This window comes from Varanus komodoensis, unplaced genomic scaffold (genome assembly GCF_004798865.1).
Source record: "Varanus komodoensis strain SLA01 unplaced genomic scaffold, ASM479886v1 scaffold7_1, whole genome shotgun sequence".
Lineage (NCBI taxonomy): Eukaryota > Metazoa > Chordata > Lepidosauria > Squamata > Varanidae > Varanus > Varanus komodoensis.
The window spans coordinates 6611416-6637649 of record NW_025336479.1 but is presented as its reverse complement, the minus strand read 5'-3'; the positions used below and the strand labels follow the sequence as shown (position 1 = coordinate 6637649).

General features: G+C 41.2%; 1 protein-coding gene across 4 annotated transcripts in view; it reads left to right on the top strand.

The window, feature by feature from the left end:
• The window catches only part of B3GNTL1 (UDP-GlcNAc:betaGal beta-1,3-N-acetylglucosaminyltransferase like 1), a 251318-nt gene that overhangs the window by 172775 nt on the left and 52309 nt on the right, over positions 1 to 26234 (top strand). For all 4 annotated transcript variants that reach the window (XR_006416961.1, XR_006416960.1, XM_044453701.1 and 1 more), the window contains exon 8: positions 8712 to 8836. Coding sequence is in view for 2 of the 4 variants with exons in the window: in XM_044453701.1 (XP_044309636.1) it covers positions 8712 to 8836 (125 nt within the window). In the remaining 2 variants the exon portion in view is untranslated. The remainder of the gene's footprint in view (positions 1 to 8711; positions 8837 to 26234) is intronic.

Sequence of the window (26234 nt, the reverse complement as noted above, 5' to 3'; positions counted from 1 at the left end):
ATATGCTCAGCGACCTTGAATGAGTTTCTCTCCTGTATAGCTCACAAACAATGCAAGGTGAACTAAAAACATTTGTTCTTGCTAGTCTCAAAGTTGTGTCCAACCCATCCCGACCCCATGGACAACATTCCTCCAGGCCTTCCTGTCCTCTACCATCCCCCGGAGTCCACTCAAGCTCACGCCAACTGCTTCAGTGACTCCATCTAGCTGCCTCATCCTCTGCCATCCCTTTCTCCTTTTGCCATCAATCATTCCCAGCATTAGGCTCTTCTCCAATGAGTCCTTCCTTCTCATTAGGTGGCCAAAGTATTTGAGTTTCCTCTTTAGTATCTGGCCTTCTAAAGAGCAGTCAGGGTTGACCTCCTCTAGGACTGACCGGTTTGATCGCCTTGTGGTCCAAGGGACTTGCAGGAGTCTTCTCCAGCACCACAATTCAGAGGCCTCAATTCTTTGGCGCTTAACCTGCCTTATGGTCCAACTTTCACAGCTATACATTGCAACTGGGAAAACCATAGCCTTGACTATAAGCACTTTTGTCGGCAGGGTGATGTCTCTGCTTTTTAGTATGCTGTCTAGATTTGCCATAGCTTTCCTCCCCAGGAGCAAGTGTCTTTTAATTTCTTGGCTGCAGTCCCCATCTGCGGTGATCTTGGAGCCCAGGAAAATAAAATCTGTCACTACCTCCATTTGTATATTTGTATACAAATGAAGGCATTGTATAAAGCAGTAATTCCCACACGGTGAGCCATGCTCACAGGAAGTAAATGAAAAAACTCCAGTGTATCCAAATTACTTAGGTACTAGTGAGGCTGCCCTCAGCCTCTCTGAATGTTGTGTAGTTCTGGGCTTGTCTCTTTCTAATCAGCTTCCTCTGAGATTTCATCTGATCCTGTTGCAGAGGAATTATCCAACATCAACAGAGACTGTTTATTCTGCCAACAGAGTTACTACTCTCCTTTTGGTGCCATGCAGGAACGTGAAGGGTGGGGATGGTATATCTGAGGGTTAATAGTGCTCATTTTATTTGTTGTAATAATACTTCCTCAGATATAAGTGTGAAATGTTGTCTATTTTAATTGAGAGGAAAATGTGCTTCACTGATCAGACATTTTGGGAAACAGTGGTCTCTACTCAGTACGTTTTATCCCTGCTTTTCTGGAACTCGCCATTTTATACTGCTTAAATTACTGCTTTACATGCTGTCTCTAGCATGTGTTCTTCTTTTGCATTTTTAAACTATGAATGTTATATGTGCCAGTTTTCAATTTCCGTTTCAATTTCCTTTCAGTTTAATAGAACATGGGAAGAATAACATAAGGTTGATCAATCTATACATGCATCTTGTGGATGAAGTGACTTTGTCCTTAATTTTGGTGCTTCCTCCTATGACTCCTAGTTATTAAAAGGTAATTGGGTAAAGAAAACTGCAGAGCTAAAGGACAGTTCAGTCCATTTCATAGTAAGATGTATTAACATCCATTTGAAAATTAGCAAATTAATATCCCCTCTTTGTCAAGGAGGGGGAGTGCTGTTTTTTTAAGTCTTATAAAGAAAAATATTAGGTCAAACTTCTATTTTTTAGAAGCTAAATTAAGGTTTTGTAAAGCTGTCAAATGATTTGTCAAGGTGCACTGGGGAAAATTCAAGACAAAATGCAGACTGTGATATTCTTGGCACATTATGGGTAAAACTGAACAGCGATCAGTACTTGAGTTGTATCCAAGAGAGAAAGTGCTGGAGCCAAATAAATTAGGTTTATAAACTGCTTTAAAACAAGCCCTCTTAATAACATACTTGATAGCATGTTACTAAGCATGCTGAGGTAATCACTCCAATCCCATTACTGGGTTTCTACTCCTTCCATGTTTAATTAATTTCACCCCTTCAGTGTTTAATGCAAGTCACATATTTCTGTTTCTGGAGAATAACCCTTTAACTTTCTTTTCCAAACAATGGAGCAATTATAACTTCATTACAGATTTCCTGTTTTAGGATTGGGTCAAAATGATTTAAAGGCCAATTCGGATATGAGCATTGGGTTCAGTTACACAACTAGCAAGAGGCTTAACAAGGTTTGCTTAATTCTGGGGGAAACTGTTTTAAAAACTGTCCAAGCACTAAATTAATTCATTAGAATCGAGCAGGTCCTCACATATGTCTCTGGGAACAGCTTTGGGAAAAACAATGTAATATAAAGCACCTATGAAGCTAACTCTCACTACAAACCTACACACATGCATATATGCACATGCCAAAAAAATAAGCAGCAGTGCTATGAGGGCAGTACCTTCCATTATTTGTTCACAGATGGAATACCCAGGTGGGCAGAACTTGAAAGACCCTGGTAATAACTGCAGCAGAATATCACAGGAGGGATGCTCTAGCTTAGAGCTGCTTAAACATATGCACATATGTATGTATTTAATTTCTATACTGTCCATAAGCCCGGAACAGCCCTCTGGGTGGTTCACAGAGTCAAGAAACCAACCGCACAAAATAAAATGCCAAATAACAAAATCAGTAACATTAAATTTGAGTATATATAATATAAATACAGCAGGCCTACAACAACCACATTCAAATCAGACTAAAGATACGGCCGAATTAATACAATAAATACCATATAAGCATAGAGTTAAAACTGATTTTTAAAGAATTTAAATAATTTAACTATTAAAATGTTTGGTAAATGAAAATGTTGCCAAAAAACTCCTTGCAATTATTAGTAGTTTGTTACAATGAACCTTTAAAAAATGGTCAGATGTGTTCTCTGCAAGATACACATTGACCTATGTATCTCTGTCTCCCATGTATGTACCTTTACTGTTTTTCAGGATTTAAACTGGATTTCTTGAAAAAGGTTTAATCCGTTCTGAGAGTTGATGTGAGGCTTAGGATGGAATCCAGCTGGATTGCCTGAAAGCCCCTGAACTGAGGGGATTAGGGACATTCTGTGCAAAGCAGACAGACCATCAGAGGTGATCTTGCCTTCCCACACCCTCTCTCTGCATTTTTGCCCCTTGACCATCTGCTTGGGGGCTTTGGAGAGGGAAGGGATGTCAGGATATCATGCAGTCTGTCAGCTCTAGTGTTTTCTGCTCCTGCCTGTCTCTCTTAGGTTCTCTGTGAGGTCACTGTCCTAAACTCCGAGAGCACCCGGCCCAGTTCTTTCCATTCTGGCTGTGAAGGGGTGGTGCAGGCAGTTCCCAGCATCAAGGCACAGCACTGTGTGACCTTGCAGCCGGGAATCCAAAAGACCCAGTGCTTTCCTCCCCACCCAACAATTTATAGGATCTATGAAATTGTTCTCTTGATTGTCTAAGCCTAATAATCCATCCAATGTATGTTTACTCAAGAGTATATCCCAATGAGTTCAGTGAGGCTTTCTCCAACATATGCTTTAGGATTGGAGTGTGCTTACAGTTTGTAAAATATGTCTTTTGGTTAACCCAAAATTACTTGACCAAAAACCATGGTATCTGTGCAAACATTGAGGGTCAGAAAAGAGCAAGTCTGTGTTCCATCTGTAAAATGTATATAATAATACCAACTGGACACCTATGAATTTTGTGGGTATGCAATTTCAACCTGGGGCTTCTTGGTTCATGATCCTACTTGCTATGTGGTGACTTTCTTAAAGCCTGGCTAGTATCATGCATTTATCATTCCGAAAGGCTTTTCCTTCTACGTCTTTGCTTACGCCTATTCATTCTAAGCTCTGTGTAATGGTTTCCTGTTCTCTTCCAAATCAATATTTGCCCTGGTCACACTTAGCACTGGTAGATGTATCATACACTTAGTTTTCTGTTATGCCAAGCAGTTCACAGGCATTCCTCCACTTTGGGCCTGAGCAACCCTACTCTTCAAATCTCTCTTTCTTGTGAAACAGCCCTGCATCCATTTTGGCGTGATAATACAGACACTTTTACAATCCATTAGTGAAATAAATTGTTGAATATTTAAACCATAATATTCCTAAATATGGAACCTGATGAAAATATTTTTTTCTGATTAGGGGTGGGGGAACCTTGTAAGCACTGTGTGTAACATGTAATGAAGTCTACTAATAGACATGTGATGCCCTCAGCACCAGACTACTTGATAATTAGAACCATGTGGCTGACTTTGACCTGCTTAGAGCATGACTTGAGGAACAGAAACAGGTTGAAAATTTGCCATTGACACAGAGCAACACTGGAGAAGGCTAAATAGAGCTTGAAGGTAGGTTGGCTATGTCTTCTTTCACCCTCCAACTGCATGGATCCATTACTGTCTGCTACTTTATTTAATATTAATAATCCTATTAATACAGATGGAGAAACCTAAGTAAAATCTATCTTCCCAATCTTGGAATATTGAGACAGTAAATGGATAACTGCAAAATCTTGTAATGATCCGGTATATGCAGTTAGATCTGTACATATAATACTCAACTGTTTTTAGGAAGCATCCTAACATTTGACATCTATTTGCATATATTGTTGATGTTACAATTAACATTAGCTCTGAGATTTGATTTTCTAAAAAACCAATATTTAGTAGTATGAAAATGATACCTCTCCACCACCACCCCACCCAAATCCACTCTATTTTCATAGACCTATCGGTAAAATCAATAGTAAAGACTCACAGTAAATCCTGAATTTTACATCTGGGGTTTTCCAAGGGGGAATTTTAGCTGGGCACTACTACCAAACTCTGATAAAAAAGGAAATGAATCAGTAGCCTATTCTTTTTTTTTTTTTTTTTTGTTAACTACCTGTGTTCATTAAAAAATAACTTTACAGACTAAGAATCTGGAGCCATGGTAAATACAGATATATTAAACAGCAGTAAAAGTATAGAGTAATTTCGGCTGGTTTGTTGTCTTATTAGTAAAGTGGAATCTCTCTATGGATATTTCTTTAGTTGGATGTGAAAGAGGCAATGACACCCATCTGAGACCTGAAGGAAGAAAGGGAATATGCTAAGTCAGGCTTCAAGAAGGCTTGCTTAGGGTTTAATTTTTAAAAAATGGTTAGTGAGGAAGCCATCTGGATTTTCTTTTCCCTCATTATTTTACGGTGAATTTTAATATATCAAAACAAAAAATAAAAACAAAAACTGTAGAATAAGATAAAGTATTACAATTTTCTTACATAAGATTTGAAGATATCCATTACAGTACATGCATATGCAGTGTGTACCTGTACACATTTTATATATGTTCTACTGTTCTTGGGTGTAATTGTGCATATACTTCAAAAAAAGGCAGACCAAATCTCTATTTATTTGTCCATTCATAGAATATGCCTAAAGATCACCCATTACAAGATTGAAAACATTAAGTCCTTGACCCACTGTATTATCAAAGTGGCTATTTATGCTTCTAGTATTGTAATATTAGCCTTTTAGCTGTCAAAAGGTCACAGAGAAACCATTTACATTGATATTTACATTGACATTCCAGAAAGAGGGCAAATAGTGGAGAAGAAAGTACACACCAGTAAATATTAACAAACCAACTGTCACAAAGTTTATCCATATTATTACCTCCTCCCAAAAGAGGGGACCATTAAGCATTCCCATAACTAATGCATAAAAGAAGCTTTTATACTTCCAATAGTTAGTCAATTTAGCAAAACCCATATTGCAAAAAGGCAAACAGGATGCTGGAGCATCTAGTATACCCAACACATAAGCTTTTGCTGAACTAGATGTAAGCTAAAATCCATTAAGGTTCTGAGATAGATGCCAAAAGAGAGAAAAAAAGTGAATTGGCCAAAATGGGACAATCCCGTTTATTGTTCCACTCTCTGTATTATTTTTATTCACTGATAATAAGTCTCTGTAAACCTGAATTGTGATCCAGAATACCTATTCAGCCTTAATCAAAACATCCAATAGCAGAGGGGACTCTAAAGTTGTAAAAGCATTGAGGCAAACCTTGATTCAAGTTAATATTTAAGTTGCACATACGGCCATTTAGCCATGGCTAACAAATGATATTTAGCATGCAGAACAGAGAATGGCAGAATATTATCACTGGGATCTACTAGCTGATCCTAAGAAGAAATCAGTTTGTCTGTCTAAGCCTGTCTAAAAAGTTTTCTCATCAATTTTTAAATCTGGGTTTCCCCATATAGTTTAGTGTGAAAATGGATCATACTCTAATTGACATGACTGTGCCACACTGCTCTTAGAATTGTAGCTGTTCAGGTATAGTAATCTGGATTAGTTATGAAGTTTGATAGTGCTGGAATCTCTTGTTGGAGGATATAGGCAATTACGACCTTCAAGTTGTGACTATCCTTAACCAAACTGATGTTGAACATTTTATGTAACCACTGAATTGAAAGCTTGAGTAGAGGCTTCAGCATTTAACAAGATCAGCCTGCTGCAGCCTGATGTAATAAACATGACCTTGCCCACTGAAAATGTATTTCTCTAGCCACCTGGCATGTGTTTTTATCTCATGATTCATTTTCAACATGATGCCACAGCATTTGATCCCCTGCTGTGTAAATCAGTTATTTATTTACATAGCACCATCCATTACAACTTTGGAAGGAAGAGTGGTCTGAAAAACAAAAAAAATATTTTGAGAACATTTGATAATTATATGGGGTTTTTATATTCTCAAGTGGCAGCAGTGTTGCTAAATTCAAACAGATGTTGTTCAGTCATCACCCTACATGAAATAAGGGGACAGGATTTTAGAGGAGGATTTCGAAATAGTTACATGGCCTAATATACATCAGAATAGTACTGGAGCGCATCATGTGATCTACCCATTGACATTAAATCTCACACCCCAAAACAGTGATGTCAGCCAAAGTTCAAGGAAAGTAAAAATCTGGCCAACTTAAAAGTGAAGAACAGGTTTCAGAACAATATGCTCAAATACATGCATACTTACATTGTTTTCTAACAGTAGGCACTGATGCAAATTTGAGAAGAGACTGAATTACAAAAGTTGCTTCTCCAATGTACTTTTTTCTAAGGCGATACCACCTTTTTGTTCGTTGTTCTTCCTTTGACACCTTAGGCCCAGGATTTACTTAGCTTTCCCTTTGTGGGAAAAGTGGCACAGAGCCAAATCAGTTATTTTTTTGTGTTCCTACCTAACAACAATAAGTAGCCAGGAGCATGACAGGCATTAAGAATTGGCTTTTTGATTGATTGAAGGACCATAAAATGCCATAGATTGGGCAGCTGTGACAGAATCTGTCCATAACTTATTGACAGAGTACAAGTTTTGCATGCAGAAGATTTCAGATTCAGTCCCTAGTGCTTCCAGTGAAAAGAGGGAGTATGAAATGATAATGGTGATGATGATGTTGGTCTGAGTCCCTGACAGCTCCTGTCAGTCAGTGTTGACACTGTGACCTGGTCACATGTCATGACAGGCCATGGTGGGTTGTCTCCATGGGTGGTTGCAGGTTTACTTAGTGTGGTATCAGAACCTGGTGCTGCTTCTCTTTTGTGGGTCCCCCCCCCCAAGAAGCCTCCTTGAGAGTTTGTGGCTTGTTTTCTACCTGGCTTGTCAAGACATCTGAAATAAAGTTGCTTCGATGTGTGTTGTTTAAAATGGCAAGGGAGCCACCTGAAAAGAGAGAGGAAAGACCCTGTCTGTGACTGTTCTTGAGTTCGCTAATGGTGTCCCTTCTTCTCTCTATAACCATCACAACAGGTTATCTATTCTGGGAAACAAAGGGCAGGGATGGGTCTGGTGAAGCAAGACTGGTCCTGCTGTTGCTTCTCTCATGCCCGTCCCTTTTGTAGCATTTGGAAAGATGAGGAGAACTGGTGTAGTCTCCTTTTTCTTACCCTGGCTAGATCCTGAAGTCTAAGGGAGGCAATCCAACTTTGACATGTTAAGTCCACGCAACTATTATTTTCATCTTACTGTATTCCATTTCAGTTAATCCTCAGCTGTGAGTTCAGTGCTTTGTTTAAGGAGAGGAACTGTGAGTTTCAGGTTGGCTGAAAAATGATATCTTTGAATGATGGTTATTATTCTTTCTTATATATTTTCAGTTGGCTTGGTGCATTAATTCCATTTTCTGATTTGTCCAGAAAATTTTCTGTCTCTAGTCATACAAGATAGAGGAATAAGTGTGTGTGAGTGTGAGTGAATGAATATTCAGTGAGGGCTAGCTAAATATATTTGGGCTTTTCAAGCATACAGGTAAAATGCAAATCATAAAGATCATTATAGTAATTTTAATTCTTACATGAATGGCAACAAAAGGATCAAAAAGCTATTTTTAAGAAACAGCTTTATGATACATCAAATCGATTAATGCATTTGGCTATGTCAATAAAAGTAGTTTTATTTATTTAAAACATTTATATCTGTCTGTATCAAATAGGTCTCAAGCTGGCTCACAGAGTTAGCGGCATAGTTAAAATACAATATAACTACCTATGATAAAGTTCCACCTTTAAAAAAATGCCATGTTATGAAGTTTTAGTCTCTGGATTTCTCTTTTCAGAAGCTAAAGATAATGTGTATAGAAAATTGGAAAAGTGTGAAGGTTTTTTAATCACTTTTTGTCCTGTATATAATCTAATGTAGCCTTTCTTCATTTTCAAGTTCACTGTAAGACATGTCTCTAAAGATCCAATAGACAGCTTTATGTATGAGTTGCCTTATAAAGGTGTTTAGAATCTCTGAATATAGTAGCTTAATATAGTAACTTGATCTCAACAAGTCATGTTTGTTTCAGGGCATCCCAGAAGACCTGCTGTTCTTTTATGAACATCTTCGAAAAGGTGGAGGAGTCTTCCGAGTTGACCAGTGCCTCCTCCTCTACCGTTACCATCCACAGGCAGCCACTAATTCAATTCTAGAGTAAGACATGTTTTATATCAAACTGCTTCAGTGTTGGATGGGCATTTATGGGTAGACAATTGACTTTCCGAACAATTTATGCATTTGTATTATTTGGTTAGAACAATGTTTTGGCTGGGTGCCAAAGCATTGCAATACATCTTGAATTTGAAGTACTTCTTCCATAGGAGAGCCATTTGGGTCTTGCCTGGCTTTACTTCAGGCAAAATTATTAGAGAGTTGAGATCTTGAAATTCTACCTTGAACTCCTTTTCATAGAACAGTTGCACATTGATGCGAGAGTTCAACTTTTCATTGTCCTACTAAGAACATGGGTATGCTTTGGTCTTCAAGAATTTTTGAATTGATTGCTTCCTTGGTCAGGACTTCAATAGTCAGGACTTCAATAGTCTATTTTTAAGTTACTAGATTTGTCTCTGAACTAAAGTGTAAGCTTTCTGTGTTAGTTCAGGCAGGATTGGAGGTGGATCAGGCAGGCCTGTTTGTAATGAACTGAAATGAGGGCCTATATGGGATATAGACTGTACCCTACTTTTACTATGTATAGACTGTACTATGGAGCTTTGCTAAATTTCCTAAGCTATACCATATTCCCAGAAGCCTGAAAAACTAGTATCTGGGGTCATTATGGAGCTTCCAGAATTAGATTCTAGACATAAGCATAAACCAGAGAAACACTTCAGATTTTCGTGCCATTTGCCTAGATGTTTGACAAAAGGTTTTACTCTATCAAATGCTTAGGTTTGATCTGTAAAAACAAACACATGAACATTTGGCTTAGCATTTGTGTGATTTTATTAATATGGAAGTCCCACAGAAAAGTAAAGTTTATATAATGCATTTCAACTGCATAGTAGAATATCTGTTTATTCAGTATATGATCTGTTTCATGTCAAAAGTGCTGAGCAACATTCCAAACATATATTATTTTACATTAAAAAGGGGGGAAATTTGAATTTTCTCAGAACAGCTGTTGCCTCATGGCAGTGATTCTGAGAACAGATTGCAGATGTGCGTGTTTATAAGTGAAGGCAACTATTCCCTGGCTGGGATGAGATTGTCAAATAAAGCAAATAAAGGGATGTTGGGGAGTGGTTTGATCTCTCATAGTTGTTGATGTGAAAACACTAGAAGCAAATAATGTATAAAATATAAAGAAAAATAGAGATTTTTTTCCTTTTATTTAATGGAATTATATTTTAACAGTTTGATCAGCTTATTAATTTTTTCCAACCCTGTATAACTACATGCCAAACTTTTTGGAAGTGAATTGCTAGTTGCTGTGGGAAAAACATAATCTTGGAAGGGAATTTGGTCCGAATTAACAACAAGCTGTTACTCATTCCATTTTGCAAGGTTATGTGGCACAGCCCCCCCCCCCACCGCCCACATTACAACATGCTAGGAGAATGTGGAAATGCCATAAAACCATTGCAGATGGGATATATAGAGAGACAAAAGGGAACTTCCAGTTACGTGATTGTTTGTGTAAATTCTGATTAATTTTTAAATTCTGAGATGAGGTGAACTGAGTTTTTTGAAAGCTGGGGAGAAAAAGAAAAACATTTCCTTCAGGTATAAAGCAAGAGTATTGAATGGAAGAAACTGCAATAGTAATCAAAAGACATCTTGTCCGTCTAATATCATCCTGGATTTTGTTCTTCACACACCTGCTTAGGAAGATGCATATGACTAAGCTAGATGAGGCACTATTCATGGATTTAGCTATTGTCTGTGCATGGCTAATAGCAGGTGTGGGTCCTCCAATCCAGACTGGAATTCTTGCATAGGGGAGCTTTCATGGGTTGCTTGTGCTGCAGTCCCAGCCTGGAATAAGGCTCCTGTGTTTGCTAATGTCATTGCGGGGCAAAGCTCCAATGAACTACTGTAAGTAGGACTACAGTGGAAGGCAAACATACTTTTTAAAGCATGTGATCTTCACATTAGTGTCCCAGTCCAGACTGGATTCTCTATACCTACAGTTTACTTTTTAAAAGGCATCCACGTAATTGGTAATTGCATGAATGGCTTCAAGTATACTTCGTTCTTTTTGATGCCTCAATTTTTGTTTTTTCTTCCTTTTCTCTCAGCCTGGGAGGGTTTTTTGCTTTTCACCCAGATGGGAAAGGGCTCAAAGTTTGCGTAAAGGAACAAGAAAGGCTTGCATCTGGAAGTACATAGAGGCATTTGCTTGTCTTTGGCATCTGGGTGTGATCCAAATCATATGCCAGTTCAGTAGGTTGCTGAGAGAAGACAGGCAGCACAGAAACTTGATAGCTATTCCAGCAATTGTGGTTGTGAGAGGGGCAGACCTGCAGTCTTGTGCAATGGCTGCCTGGCAGAGCCCTCTCTGAATGGCAAAAATTACACCTGCCTGCCCGCTGGGGTGCAGGCTGCTTGGGTTTTGCTCCATCCTACATGTTGCAGTTAATCCATTCATTTCCATATTCTAAGTATTAGTGTTTGCATATTGCAGATAAGTTTTTTTTATCTCCCCCATTGGAAAACAAGGGTTGAAGAGTTGCCTTGACTTTTATAATCCAGTTTGGAAGTGCTGGATACCCTCTCCCTCTGGAGACATCCATCTTGACTGGATCCTGCTTGCCATCCCAGAGAAAGAGGTTAATCCAAAGTTTTGGCTGTCCCCCTGCCTCCAAAGATAGAAAGAACAGGTTTCCCCATTTCAGAGGCTTTTTGAGAATAAGGAGTCATTTCAGTGATATTTTAAGGCTGCAAAATGAAATCATAATTTTGTAATTGTTTGTATTCCAGTCTACAGATTTCACCTAAGAGAGTGGATTAGAAATGCTGCTCAGGAAGGCCGTGTGTGTGTATCTCTCTGTGTGTTTGCGTGTGTGTCTGTGTCTTGCTTGTCTATGTGCACATGGGGGGGGCACGGTCTGATGGGGAGTTCACAGTTTAAGTGTTGTGTCTCGCTCTCTTTTTAAAGTTAATGGAAGTTGGTGGTTCTCTGAACATTTAGACTAATGTGATTAGAATCATCTGTTTTCCTTCAGTGATTGAAGGCCCTTAAGATTCTGGAACTGCAGCTACAATTAAACAACTAAGAAGTATCAAAACATGCTTAGTCAAAGGACTGAAGCAATTCTTTCCTAAGGGCAAACCATCTAGACATTTTAATAGATTTTTAAATACTGTATAACAGTGATGTGTTCATGTCTCAAGAAACAACTTAAGAGAAGAACAGTGATCTCTGGATGATTGTAGGTGATGCAGTGCCCTAGCGGGGTATGCAGGACATCCCCACTTTTGGAGGCACCCCCCACCCCCACAAGTGATTTATTTAAGTTGTTCGTTCCTCCCTGTCAGTGTGTGGAACTGGGCAGAGGCAGCAGGCGGGAGAAGCACTTCCTGTTGCGCTTCCTGCCAAGGAAGACAAGGGGCACCAAAAAGAGCCGGAACCTCCCCACTATATTGCAACACCCTCTCCCTGCCCTTGCCCTCTTGTCCCTCCCTCCCACCACCTCACTCCTGCCAAAAAGTAGCACTGAATCCTTGCCTTGCCTTTCCCCATCGCAACCGCTCCTCCCTATCCTGCCCTCACCCCTTGAATCTTGCTCCCTGCCACTGCTTCCTCATGACCGAAAGAACTGAAGCCTTGCCTTCCCCCTATCGCCATGCCCTCCTCCCTTTCTTGCCCCGCCCCCTTGAAACTCTTGTCCTCCCACCATTTCTGCTGTGTTCATGTCTGCCTTCCAGCCTGTTGCAGATGCCTTCTGCGAAAGATCACCCCAGGATATCTATTGTAAAACGTGTAGAAATCGTGAGTTGAGTTGAGTGGAGTCACTCATTCATTGCTCCCAAGTCGAGTCAATGGCACAACTTGAATTGGACTTCGGAGAGAGTCACTCGACACAAGTCCCAACACTGCTGAATAATAACTACACAGTCATTATTTTAACATATATCGAAAGTAGCCTAGACTTGTTCCAAATGACAGACATTATATATAAATACTGTAAGTACATAATAAATAGCCCAGAGTTGACTGAAACTGTATGTGCTATAGCTATAAACATTACGTAACTTAGAATATCAGTATAAGTGGACTTTTGGTCAGTGCAGATTCCTGTGCAGATCAACGTTAAATTGTCTTGTAAATAATAGAATAACTGGATTTGAATCAGGAAACTACAGAATATTCCAGGAAATCAACTGTCTACATATGGATAGATAAACACAGATATACATGTTAAGAATAGAAGAAATCAGTATAGGTCTATAATTTATGTGTAAGTATTGTTAAGGTAAGGTTGCATTTAATACAGCTTAAGAAATAAATATGTATGAAGCTAATGAACATGACTTGTTTAAGAAAGGTGTGTCATGTAATCTCTTCAGCCAAGGTAGCAATCGCTCTAAATCATCAGTGAGCTGATCACAGTTTGCCTGGGCTTATATACCCTGCAGACAGAAACTGAGCGGCCCTCACCTTGTTTTGCAACTTCCATTACAGGGGTGTGGGGAGAAAGGAAATTCATGTCTGATTGGTTAGTGGGAGTCAGTGATATGCTTTTGGTGACATTTAAATGTAGGAATTATTGCTCCCCCACCCCCCAGATAATTCCCACAATTTGTTTACCCTACAGAATAGATTACTGGAAGGCAAAAGGAATCTGTGAAGTAGAAGGCAGCCTCACTCCCATAGTCACCTATGCTAGAGGCATGGGAATACCTTATTAAAGGGCATGCTCTCTGTGATGTTAGAATCTGAATGACATAGTATGTATTTCTGTAATGGGAACTGTTTGAAGATAATAGGCTTAGCTACCTGTTTATAGATGTTTTTATGTTTTCATGTAAAGATCTGAATACTTACCTGTGTATTTAAATGTTTAGCCTTCTCAGTCACAGAGGCTGTAAGCATGTTAGAATATGTTTAAGCTTTTAGAGTAGAAAAGAAAGTTAAAATCGGTCGAACTAATTATGGTGCTAAACTGTTACATAGAAATTAAGTGGTAATCTCATAAGGTTACTCTTCATAAAGTTCGTTTTGAGTTATGTTGTCTAGCAAGCTAAGGAAAAAGAAGTGCATAAGCCTTTGTGCTTTGCAGTTTGCAAAGTAATGCTACTAAGACCTGTTTCAACCCCCCTTTGCTTGCCTATGCTTGTAACTGTTTTAATATTGGACACCCCTTGACAATGGGGAAATTAAACCAATTTTAAACATTCTCATGAAAATGTGTAAAATTGACTGTCCATTGTTAAATACCAGTGCTGTATTTTTGGGAGAAATTTGTAAATTTAAAATGACCATTTCAGATATCACAGCAACCTAATCAATGTATGTTTAACAGGTAATATAAATCTGTGCTGAGGGAAAGTGGATAAGAAGAAAAAAATCATTCTGGATGTTGCTGTAGTACTTGCTTTCCCTACAGCTTTATTACTTCTTGTTCAGTTTGCTGCTTCTTACTGCACTTGAGTAGAGAATATAGTCTTAGTCGAAAGATACTTTGGAGCATGCTTAAGTATAGCTTCGTTCAGCTACATTAGCAAGGTGAGGAAAGGCACTGTATGAAACAGAAAGAAAGCCGATAGAACCATTTGTTCTGAGTGTATATTTTAGTTTCCACATAGTCAGACCCATCATTAACAATACTGAGTGAGACTGGCAAAATGTTATTCCAGGGGAGGAAAATTGTATCTGTTCTTTTACCTTTTTTTTTCTCCAACAGAGATGTGAGGCCGCAGATTGTTACTCCCCAAGCCTTATGATATATTAATGCTGCTTCTGGTTATGAACTTGTAGTTAATGTGAAAACAGAAATTAACCAGTCAGAACCTTTTGTGGGAAGTGGTTTATGTAACCTTTAAGAACCGCCTTTTGTTTCATTTGTTTCAGGCAGTTTGTTTAATTGCTATTTGCAAGTTGCCACAGTTCCTTCTTGTACCTGCCTTGGCTCTGGGAGTATGGGAAAATGGCATTCCTTTATCCCCCAAGGCAGGAATCCCAGCTACTGGCCCTGGGAATGTCCCAACGTACAAGGCAACCTGGGTGAACCGGAAACTCAAAAGGTAAAACCAACACTCACCTCCCTTTTGACACTCCTTAAGCTACATTTTTTTAAAACCCATATTAGTAACATTTAGTTAGATTCATTACAGGTTTTAACAAGCCCACATGTGTAATTATCATATAATTAGCTTGAGGGCACAGTCACATACTTTTCTGCATAAACCAATATCCACCCACTGCTTTTCCTTATGATACAACCTGAAGCTATGAAAATATTCCCAAGATAAGGCTCCATAGTGCAGACTTTCTGACTTGTGAAAGGGGCATGTAGGAGCTAGAGTGGCAATTTAACCGAGCTCTTCTTCCTTGCCTTGTCTCTTAGAAATCAGTGCATTGAATCTTTATTGATTCCCACAATACCTGGGGCCAAATAACACTTTAGAGCAGGGTGGGCAGCCTGTATTCTGCTGCAGCCACTGTCGTTGCAGTTGCAATCTTGGGGATTCTGCTTGGAAGCAAGGCATGTGGGTAGGGCGCATGCTTGCTCCTTGCATGCCTTGTTATCAAGCAGCAGAACTGATTCTATGCAAGAACAGAGTGTGTAGATGGCTCCTTTTGGGTGCCTTGTATCTCTGCAAAGTGAGGTTCCCAACAGCCTGCAAAACAGCAGTTTGGTTGTCTGGCATATGCCCAATGCCATTGGAAAACACCTCCTGCGTGCCTTGTTTCCCAGCAGAATCAGTAGGGTTTTGTGATGGCAGAAACTTCAATGGCTGCAGGAGGTGCTGCTCTCACAGGGTTCCAGGAAGGATTTTGTTTTTCACTAGTCCCCACAAGTTGCCGCTGCTTGCTTTACTGCAGTAGCATGGTTTTTCTTTTATTTATTTAGCATATGACAATGGAACAATTAGCCAAGAGTCTACAGTGCTAATACAGAGTAGATGTTTGGCTGCCTGCAATTGCTCATTCATTCTGTTCGCACTTGCATGCTTATCCAGTGTGCACCACAGGGGGAAACTAGCCCCACACACATGCAGACCCGCTGGTGTTCAGGTTGTCAGCTCATCTGTGCTTCTTCCACTAATCACACCTTGCCTTGGTGTCCATGCATGTCCAATGCTGGCCCCTGCTCTCCTCATGAATGCAGCTAGCTTTTCCCACTGGAATGGTACCCATTTATCTACTCATAGTATTACGTGCTTTCAACCTGCTGAGTAGGCAGGAACTAGAGGCGAATGACCGTCATGCGGTCCTGAGCTTGAACTGCTGGAGTGTTGGCCATTTTTGGTCGGCAGCAGACATCCAGTGTCATTAAGCCACTGTGCCACCGCTCCTTCTTGCTTAGCGTGGTTGAACTGGTACACTTAAAGGTTTGGTATGTGCTCACCAAAACCATCCCAGAGAAGCCCCAGTCCAGATTAGGGAGAGGAGGGTTAACTTTTTCCCTCCTAGGTGCTATTAGCTGAGGGAGGTTTCAGTGAGAAACCAGGCTTATCGCCCCCTCAAGTGGTGTGGCTGAGGGGTCTGCGTCAAGGCTACTTTTTATTTAAAAGCACTGACTATACCTTGATGCACACATTAGAGAAGAAACATTAATTATAACTGTACATGATATCCCTCTATACGTACCTCGAAGAGGAAGGTCAAAATCTCTTCTTGATGCCAGAGTGTAGGACATGAAATAGTCAATTCTAGTTGGGACAACCCAAATTCAGACTGGACATCAGGAAAAGCTTACTCACTGTCCAAGCAATATGACAGATCCACCTGCCTAGAGAGGTGGTGGGTTCTTCCACACTAGAAACATTCAAAGCAAAACTGGATGGTCATCTGAGTGGGTTGGTGTCTTACAACAGCAGGGGCTTGGACTCAATGGCCTTCATGGCCCCTTCCAACTCTACTATTCTGTGATTCTACATTGGCCCTAAATCAGTATCATCTAAGTGCCTCCCCCCGGCCTTCATTGCACTGGTTATGAGCAACTACATATATAGCTCAAAACAGTTTTAGAAGTAATAGGTGCCAGTGTAGCCATAGACTCAGTCAAACCTTCTCATGCATCCTAGACAAGGGCTTATAGTTTGGTGATAAAGTGCAGTAGGCTCAGGTGTTTGCAGCTGCAGTGACAGAGCAACACTGTCACATGATTGTGGAAGCCTATGGTAGACTGTCCTGCTGAATTTTACCGCCACTTCTCCGCTGCCGTGGGATGAGCCATCTAAACAAAAGCTGCTGCTTTCTCCTGCCATGTGACCTAGATTGGCTTATTGCATGCAATTGTAAATGCGTGAACATTTGCAGGGGCACTGACATGTTAATCCAGGCTCAGCTCAACATATGATGGGTGAAGGCAGGCAGTTTTCACACAGCCATAAAAGCCCCGAGACAACTCAGATAAGTCAGCTGGAAATCACATAGCTTAAAGCACACATACCCTTGATTAAATGAAAGGGTACATGTTCTCGCATGTCCTCTGTGTAGAGAGTGGACTTGTCTCTCCCTCATTATATAGACTGTCTGGATAGATTTGTATGGTTCTGAGGAGAAGGGCATGGGGGAGAGCAGGAGTTCACTGATTCAAGGTTTCCCAGTGAAGTTTCTCAGACAGAATGTGAGAATCTGCCTGTTTTGGAAGGGGTGGAAGGGTTTTCTAGCAGGGAGGGGGAGCAGATGAAAGACCTGGTCCTCATCTGCTAAGGAGGCAATGAGAGAACTGTGCTGCCCCATTAGAGGGTCTCTGGAATTCCTCCTGCCTGGCTCTCAAGCAGCAGAGCCATCCTGAGGGTGGAGTCAGAAGCTTTACAGAAAGGGAGGGACAGAGAGGTCAGTTTGGATTCAGCTCTTTGCACACAACATACTGCCCACATTCACATAAATATAGGTGAGGTGGTACAATTCATAGTGGTGGCTAGGGAGATGTTTTGATAATTCATGTATTAAAATGCTGCTTTTTTAGCTTTTAAGACTGGATTATTTTAAATTTGTTTTTAGTTTCAGTTGAATGTTTAATTGTATTATTTTCTTAAATAAATAAAGTTAATAGTCTAGTGATTCTCCTGGTATGTTAATTTGGTACTTTTTAGTCTAGCAGGCTATTTTTTATGAGCATTGTATTCAGCCATGCTTTTCTACCCTCTGCAATCCGGGTAGATATTGCCACTTCATCTGTTCTTCTATGCCCTAGGCATGAGATTTGGAAAGTGTGTTTGTTCAGTCATGCTTGAGAGGAGAACACTTTTCTTCCCAGCCTGTGCAACATGAAGCTTGCCCAGATTCTTCAACCCAGTAAAGCAAGGAAACAAGGTGATACAGCTGAGGGATAGAAGTCAACCAGAATCTCACGATCAGGTCACAATCTGAGCAGGCAGATATTCAAAGGAAGTAATGGGCATTCTGCTGAATAGGCTGATCAGTTCCTCTGATCAAGAACTCTGCCTTTTTACTTTTTCCAGTTGTGGGGATGTTTCAGCATGCCTTTGATATGTGACAATCTGAAGAAGAGCTTTGTGGGGAAGTTGTGGGTGCGGTATGAATGGACGTCACTGCAGCTTGTGAACTTTTTGGCATTGGTTGTCAGTGTGAATGTCTTTAGAATAAGCTAGTGTCTTTAATCTGGTTCTGTCCAAGGAGTTTTGAGACACATTTTATCCACCCATTTATAAAACACCTATTCCAAATAAGGTGTTGCCAGAGTTTCCTTCTTTAGCACAAGGCTCAGCCGTTTAACATTAACAGTTAAAAGGTAGGTGTGTGGTTTTCTGTCTTAATCTCCAATGTGTGTAATGGCCTCAGTTTATAATTCTAATATATTTCTTTATTGTCATAAGTATTTATGATGAGTAATACTTATAAAAGGTACATGGCACAATTTAATTTATTTTCTGATTAGCCTAAAATTATGCAAAATCTTTTGGAGAACTAGGATTTATGGGAAATTAGACCTTTGTGGATAATTGGGAATTGCAGCATGTACATATCTATTTTCACATGTGTATGTATAGATTAGATATACATATATTAGATACATATTTTAGGGCAACAGCTACTTATGAAGACCCCTGGTGGTGGCAATAATGGAAAATGTTCATTTTCCAGTTTTTAGAGGACGATTCCACAAAGGTGGTTTTACCTGCTGTTGCTCGACAAAGGTTCTTTGGTGACCTTAGGACATGGGAAGGCAACATAGTGCCCATAGACATTATGCCTACAGTCAGCTTTCTTGGCACCTCCCAAGGCATCCTACATCTCCCTTTAAAATTAATAAATGGACAAATAAGAGCAGGTAGGATTGCTGTGAGATAGGACTCTGTCTGTGCTACAAACTATGACTTCCAAGCACTTGCTTAATGTTCTGGGGCTCAGACTCCACCTCTGCCTTGAGGTCATTCCTTTGGACTTATTCTTTCCATTGTCTCCAATGGCAGCCATTTTGGGGTGCTGCCCAAAGCAGTGACCCAATAGTCAAATATGTCTGTGGCCCAAAAATTTGCCTGCCTGTACTTTAAGAAAAATACTGTTTCCTCCAAGATGTCTGCTACCTGACGTGTTGGAGGAAGCCCTGACCATGCTTCATATTTTGTGTGCTGAAGGGGAGGGCACCTAGGTAGCTGGACATTTTGCAAATCTTGACTGTTCCCTTTGGTGTGGATAAGGATAGTGAATGCTGAGGGACACACTGATGGATAATGTCTATTCCACTGCCCTTTGAGGTTGCTACTATAAATGGTATTTTTGCATTGCAATAAAGAGTGTAATAGCATTTACTTGCCCAGAATATAGCAGTAATTTTTGGTTGTCATGCCTTGGATTGCAGGATTTTTAATATAGAACTAAAGTTGGTGTTCTGGGGTCTGTTTTTGTGCTAGGCTAGTAAATTAAATAGTTTCACCAAATCTTGTTGAATCATAGTAATTGGATCTATTTTTATTCAAGAGGCTGGAAAATGTGGTGGACATATGTGCAGAAAATGTGCCAGTTGTGAAGTATAGAGTATCGGGGTTTTATAACTTATTTTAATGGAAATGTAATTGGCAGTGAATCAGCCCATTTCTTACCTGTCAAACTGTTCAACATTTTTAGATCATGATTGGACCCATCAACCTAGACCTTGGCCCACTGAGCTGCTGCAGGATCTGGCCTCAGTATAAATCTGGTTGCTGACTGATATAACAGTGTTATGCATCACTGAATCTTTGCCTGCTTGTGTTAGAACAATGAAGCAAACATTCAGAAAGATCTTTAACTGAAGCTTAAATCCAGAAAGATATTTAACGGAAGCTGGATCAAATGTTTCTGAATTACTGCCCAGCTTTCCCTCCTTAGAGATTTGGCCAGCATTATCTCTTGTCTCTGCTCTGTGCATCTGGGGGAATACTTTTTATGCTGTAAATTCTAGTCCAAAAAAGCTACTCAGAAAATAGTTTCCTTCCCCTCAACTTAAAGCTGATCAGACTGAATGGTTTTGTTCCTCAGTAGTGCTCACACATTGTGGCTGCAGTCCAACACAATCCAACTTGGTGGATTTAAGAATACCTAAATCTGTATTGGACTATGATCTTTGCCATCATTATCTTCATCTGCTCTCCAGTGTTCAATACACCTTTCGTGCATACATTTTTGCAGCTCCTACCATGGTCTTGAAAGGTTGGTCAGAATCAGTATTCCTATGATGAAGGTATAGTGCCAAGCAAGGAGTGAATGAATGGCTTTCTCACGAGCCACCAAATGAGTTTATGGTAAAAATTTGACATAAGCTAGAGACTTCCTGATGTAAAATTCAACTTCTTAGCCTTTTGTTTGTTTGTTTGTTTATTTATTTTTCAATTTATATCCTGCCTTTTTCCTACAAAGGGCTCAAGGCAGCTTACATCTCCTCTAACATCTTATCCCCACAACAGCAACCCTGTGAGGTAGGTTGGGCTGAGAGTCTGTGACCTGCCCAAAGTCACCCAGTTGGCTCCATGGCTGAGTGGGGACTAGAACCCAGATCGCCTGAGTCCCAGTCCCATGCTCTTAACCACTGCACCACACTGGCTCTCTGCCAAACTTATATTCTGTAATACAGACAGTGAAGATATGGACAAGAGGTATTGAGGTAGGGAAGCACAGTTAGAAAAACACATCCCCTGCAGGAATCATGTAGGTCTGGACTGTTCCTTCATCCCAACAAATCACCACTCCTCAGCTGCAAGGATACAGCATATATGCATATGAAGGCATATTACTGCACAGGGATCATTATATGGCTTTGAAATGATTGCCCCTAACAACTCTGGACCTCACTTTATTTGATTTCTGAGTTCTAAGCATTTTGATCAGAAATACATTTCTTGTTGCTTTAGTTTTCAGGTGTGAGACTTAGAAGGGTTCCCTTGTTTTAGAGCAGAGGTTAAAAATATTTGGTCTGTGGGCTGCAAGTGGCTTCCCCAAGCCCTTTCTGGCAGTTCATGAGACTTGCTCCATTTACCAGTTCTGAAATAAGAATACTCCACATACAGGCTCTGTGGTTCTTGCCATAAAAACCTCTTTCCTACAGCTTTCTGCAGTTGTTGAAGGCTCCTGGCTGCTTCAGCAGGTGCTTCAGGTGGCAAGAATCCAGGAGCTCCTTCCTTGGGCATCTTACTCTTGCTTTGTATTTCAGTGGCAAAGGGATGGACTAAAGCTATGAGTGAATGGAGGAAGAGGTGAGTGTGGGTATATATTAGAAGGCTTAGTTTGTGTGTGTGAAACAAGGGCCAAGGGGCTTCCTGGCCCTTGACTGATGTGATGCATTGCAGTTTTTGTCCTAAACTGAGGTTTTTCATGTAATGTGTAAAAGAGAAACAAAATGCAGGCTCACACAACAGGACAAGCCATGAAAACTTGCTGTGTTGGGTCTGTTGAGGTGTTTGGACTCTGTTCCATAGTACCTGAGTGGTAGAATTAGTTTTCTGAAACCACAGGGGGAAAAGTGGTCTTTTCTAAGATTTCCATGTTTCACTGTCTCTTCTCTGGTTGTCTGGATCTAGGAACACCATTTTACCATTGCTGATATGGAAACACCATGGAATCCCCTGAAAGAGTGGCTGTGGATATGGCCACTTCTAGCTTACTACCCTCTCTAGCAACAAATGGCATTGCTCACTTTATTTGCATTGGCCAAATGAAGAATCCATCTCCTTGTTGTCTTTGAAAGTAGAGATATAGCATGGAAACACAGATAAACGGGGGGATCATTGCAGAACTATTTATTTTCATTTAATAAAAATGTCTGTGGGGGCTGAAGCAGTTGGGAAGCACCTCCAACATGCAGGTACATTTGGGACAGTGGGTCAGGATCTGGGCAGCTCCAGGGTTCCATCTGTTGGTAGTTGCAAGATTGGTCCCAGGCTCTACTGCAACAGCCATGGTCCTCATGAGCACCACCTGGAAACCCAGAGGGGAGAGCTAATTAAGAGCTGACTCTTGCCTCCAGGAGCTGCCTCAGCAACACTGGTCTCCAGTGTCTGAAGCCCTTCTCTGCATGTTGGATCTTGCCAGCTCCTGCTCCAAGGTACCTGCTCCTTGTTGTGATGCCTTACCAGTTCCTGAGCCTGGCCTTCTATGTTTTGCTTATTGGACTGCACCTTGCGTTGCTTCACCGTATACTTCTGGTTCTGACCTTGGGCTGTTTTGGACTGCAACTTGGAATTGTTACTGAACTCGTTCTTGAGCACTGGACTGACTTCATCTTGGTTCCAGTTGCCTGGGTCCTGGGTCCTGGTGCATTCATCTCACATCCTGCTGCCCACATCCTGAACTCATAGGAGATTAGATGAGGCCAGGGACCTAGGGGCACAGATTAGAGTCAGCCCCCTTGAAGTCGAGGGGCTTCTCAGGGCATTGGACATTACAAAGGCGCCAGACCCTGACAGGTTACACCCGAGAGTACTTAGAGAGTTGGCAGGGGTTCTCTCACGCCCGCTGGCCTCCATTTTTGAGACCTCGTGGAGAATGGGTGAAGTTCCAGAGGACTGGAGGGTGGCATCAGTGGTCCCAATTTTCAAAAAGTGTAGTAGAAGGGACATGGGGAATTGCAGACCACTTAGCCATACGTCCATTGCAGGAAAAACAATGGAAAGGCTCATAATAGAGAGAGATCTAGTGATGCTAGATAGGGAAGGGAGGCTGGCAGCCACACAACACGGCTTCCACAAAAACAGGTCCTGCCAGACAAACCTTGTGGAATTCTACAACAAGGTTTTGAGATGGCTAGATGGAGGGGATGCAGTGGATGTGGTATACCTGGATTTCAACAAGGCCTTTGACAAAGTGCTCCATGATATCCTGGTGGAGAAACTGAGGTGTTTTGGGATACACCAAAGCACTGTCCGATGGATTAGGGCATGGTTGACTGACCGAAAGCAGAGGGTAACCATTAGTGGGGATTCAACGGGATGGCAGCCAGTGACAAGTGGGGTCCCCTAGGGCTCTGTCCTGGGGCCAATCCTGTTTAATCTCTTCATCAACGACATGGAAGAAGGGGTGAACAGTCTGCTGATCAAATTCGCAGATGATACTAAAACTGGGGCAGTGGCCACAGCTGAGGAGCAGGTACTCCAGATCCAAAAGGATCTGGACAGACTATGGAAGTGGGCAGGAGACAACAGGATGGCATTCAATGTGGATAAGTGCAAGGTCTTGCACTTGGGGCATAGGAATGAGTGTCATAAGTACAGTTAGGAGACAAGTGGCTGGAGAGCAGAGTTCTCGGGGTGCTGGTTGACTGCAGGCTAAACATGAGTCAGCAGTGTGATGTGGTGGTCAAGAGGGCGAACACCACTCTTGGTTGCATAACCAGAAGTGTGGCTTTTAGATCGAGAGAGGTATTACTACCACTCTATACGACTCTGGTGCGCCCGCAACTGGAGTATTGTGTTCATTTTTGGGCCCCTCATTACAGGAAGGATATAGCCAGGTTAGAGTCAGTGCAGCGTAGGGCCACAAGTTTGGTGGCCGGTTTGCAGGGAGGCGAGACTGAGGGAACTAGGTCTCTTCAGCCTGGAGAAGAGGCGACTCGGAGGGAATATGTTGGTGACATACAGGTATGTGAGGGGATGTCACACGAAGATGGGCAGAGACCTGTTCTCTCCTGCAGAGGAAGGCAGGATGCACTCCAACAGAGCAAAGCTCAGGGAGCCAAGGTTCCATTTGGATGCCAGAAAGTACTTCCTGACAGCTAGGACCCCGAGGGTGTGGAATGGGCTTCCACAAGAGGTCATTGAGGCCCCATCGGTGAGAGTGTTCAAAGATAGTGTGGACATGCACATGGTAGGTATGTCGTGAGCGGAGCCGGCTGGAGCCGGGGGTCAGACTAGATGGCCCGGAAGGCCCCTTCTGACTCTCTTTATTTCTATGTTTCTTACACATGGAAGGGGGGAACCTGCCTCAGACCTGCAGTGGACCAGTCTGGAGGAGGCTGCTGCAGTCCATAGGCAAGAATAGGGAAAGGACAGGGATTTTTTTTTGGGTATTCCTGGGATGTGTAGTGAGACCAGGAGGACAGAGCAGAGAGCAGAGAAACATGCTGCCAGGAAAACCATGTGATCATCTGACCAGCAAGTACAGGCAAAAATCCATACATCATGGAAAGAGCACGGGCTTGTTTGCCTTCTCGTGTGAGTGAGTTGTATGTGAATATGTGTGTATGTGCTTTTGTGCACATATGCAGCTGTCCACACTCCAGCAGGCATGTGATACAGAGTTTGTGCTCCCCTGTTATAAGGCTTCCAGAACAGTGCAGTGTTTGTCTGGTGGCCATTTTGATGTGTTCCTCTGAACATACGAAGCTGTAGCCCAGTGCTGTCCACTTTACTGACAGTGCTTACTATCTGGTTTCAGGCAAAGATATATACTTGCTTTGCAACCTGAAAAGCTTCATCCTTGAGATTTTTATGGATGAATTTGTCATCCATGCAAAGGGATGGTCCCTTTGGATGAGTCAATTAAAATAATACTTCATTTACTTCATACAGCTGTTGAAAGCATCACATATTTATAATAGCCACCCAAAAGGAGATTATGTGATGGTAGTCCCTATATGAAGCAGCACTTGCAATTCCATGAGAGCACGGTGCATAGAATTCACATATGACCCTGATCAGTACTATGCTATTAAAAACGAACAAGTGCGTAGCTGTTTTCTTAGAAAACATCTATACTACAAAACTGACCCTGTCTGAAACCAAAGACCAGGTTTCCCTAAAGATTTGTGGGTGTTGAAGTTTTGGAAATATGCTGAACTGTCTTTTGTGAAGAATTTCAACTTTTCATAGAAGTGCTTATTGAACAAGGGAACTCAGGACCAAAACAGGTTTAAAATCATAGCTGGTAGCTACTGCTTTTTCCTTTCATTTTTACTCTTGAGTAAGTGCAGGGGTACCAGTCTAGAACTTAAAAGCCCCTTTATCATCCATGTTCAGGTTCTGGTTTGGGGCTTCAAAATTCCTTGGGTGGGAGCTAAGATACTAAGTAGGTTTGAGAATTGAGGTATGTGGTATATATAGGCTTGCCACCTATTCATATTTCCTACAGATTCATATTTTGGGAACTTTACCCATAATATGTGTAACAGGCGTTCAGTGGAGACAGCATTTTGTGTTTGGATAAGCATGAAACTGTTTTGCTTCAGTTTCAAGGATACAAGTGAAAAACAGCTTTAAGAGGCACATAAAGGTACAGCAAGTCGTCTTTCTGAAACAGGAGCCCTTGCAAATATGTGGCGGGGTAGGTGGGGGTTATTATACAGTGTGCCTGTTCTGCACTCTGAAAAGTGCTGTGTGGGGCAATAAAGGACTATAACAACTATTTGTTTTCCAACTTCCGAATACATATAATTACATTGTGATCAGAATAATCACCTTGGTCCTGTACTCCTTTTGCCCCAATAAGTTGATGAATGGCTTTGCTGTTTGTAGCATGAAAGCTTAAAGGGTGACATTCCTGAGTGTGGGCATGTCTTCAATTATCTCTGATTGGGAGGAGAGTATCTAGCACTCCCTATACCTGGCTGTCACAAGAACAATTGATCCAGTGTAGTCCTCAGTGTTGGTTGATTACATTTTTTCCAGAAGTAATATATTTAAACCTCAACTGAATATAATGGGTCTTACATTCTTATGTTCTTGACGCATTTTTTCCAGTGAAGGATAATTTTAAGGAGCCCTTTGAACTTGAGGCGTTGGGAGCCCTGATACACTCGCATGCACGTGTGTACATGTATTTAAAGGGGTAGATCTAGCTTTTTACAGGAGGCTAGAAGAAGGTGCTAGAGTTTCCACTATAGTCTTGGAATACTGTGCAACATTTGTAACTTTCTGCATTAACTTTTCCTTCTGGGAATACTATAAAGACTGATTAACTAACATATGTCAAAAGATTTCGGCAACAGTTAAGTTCCAA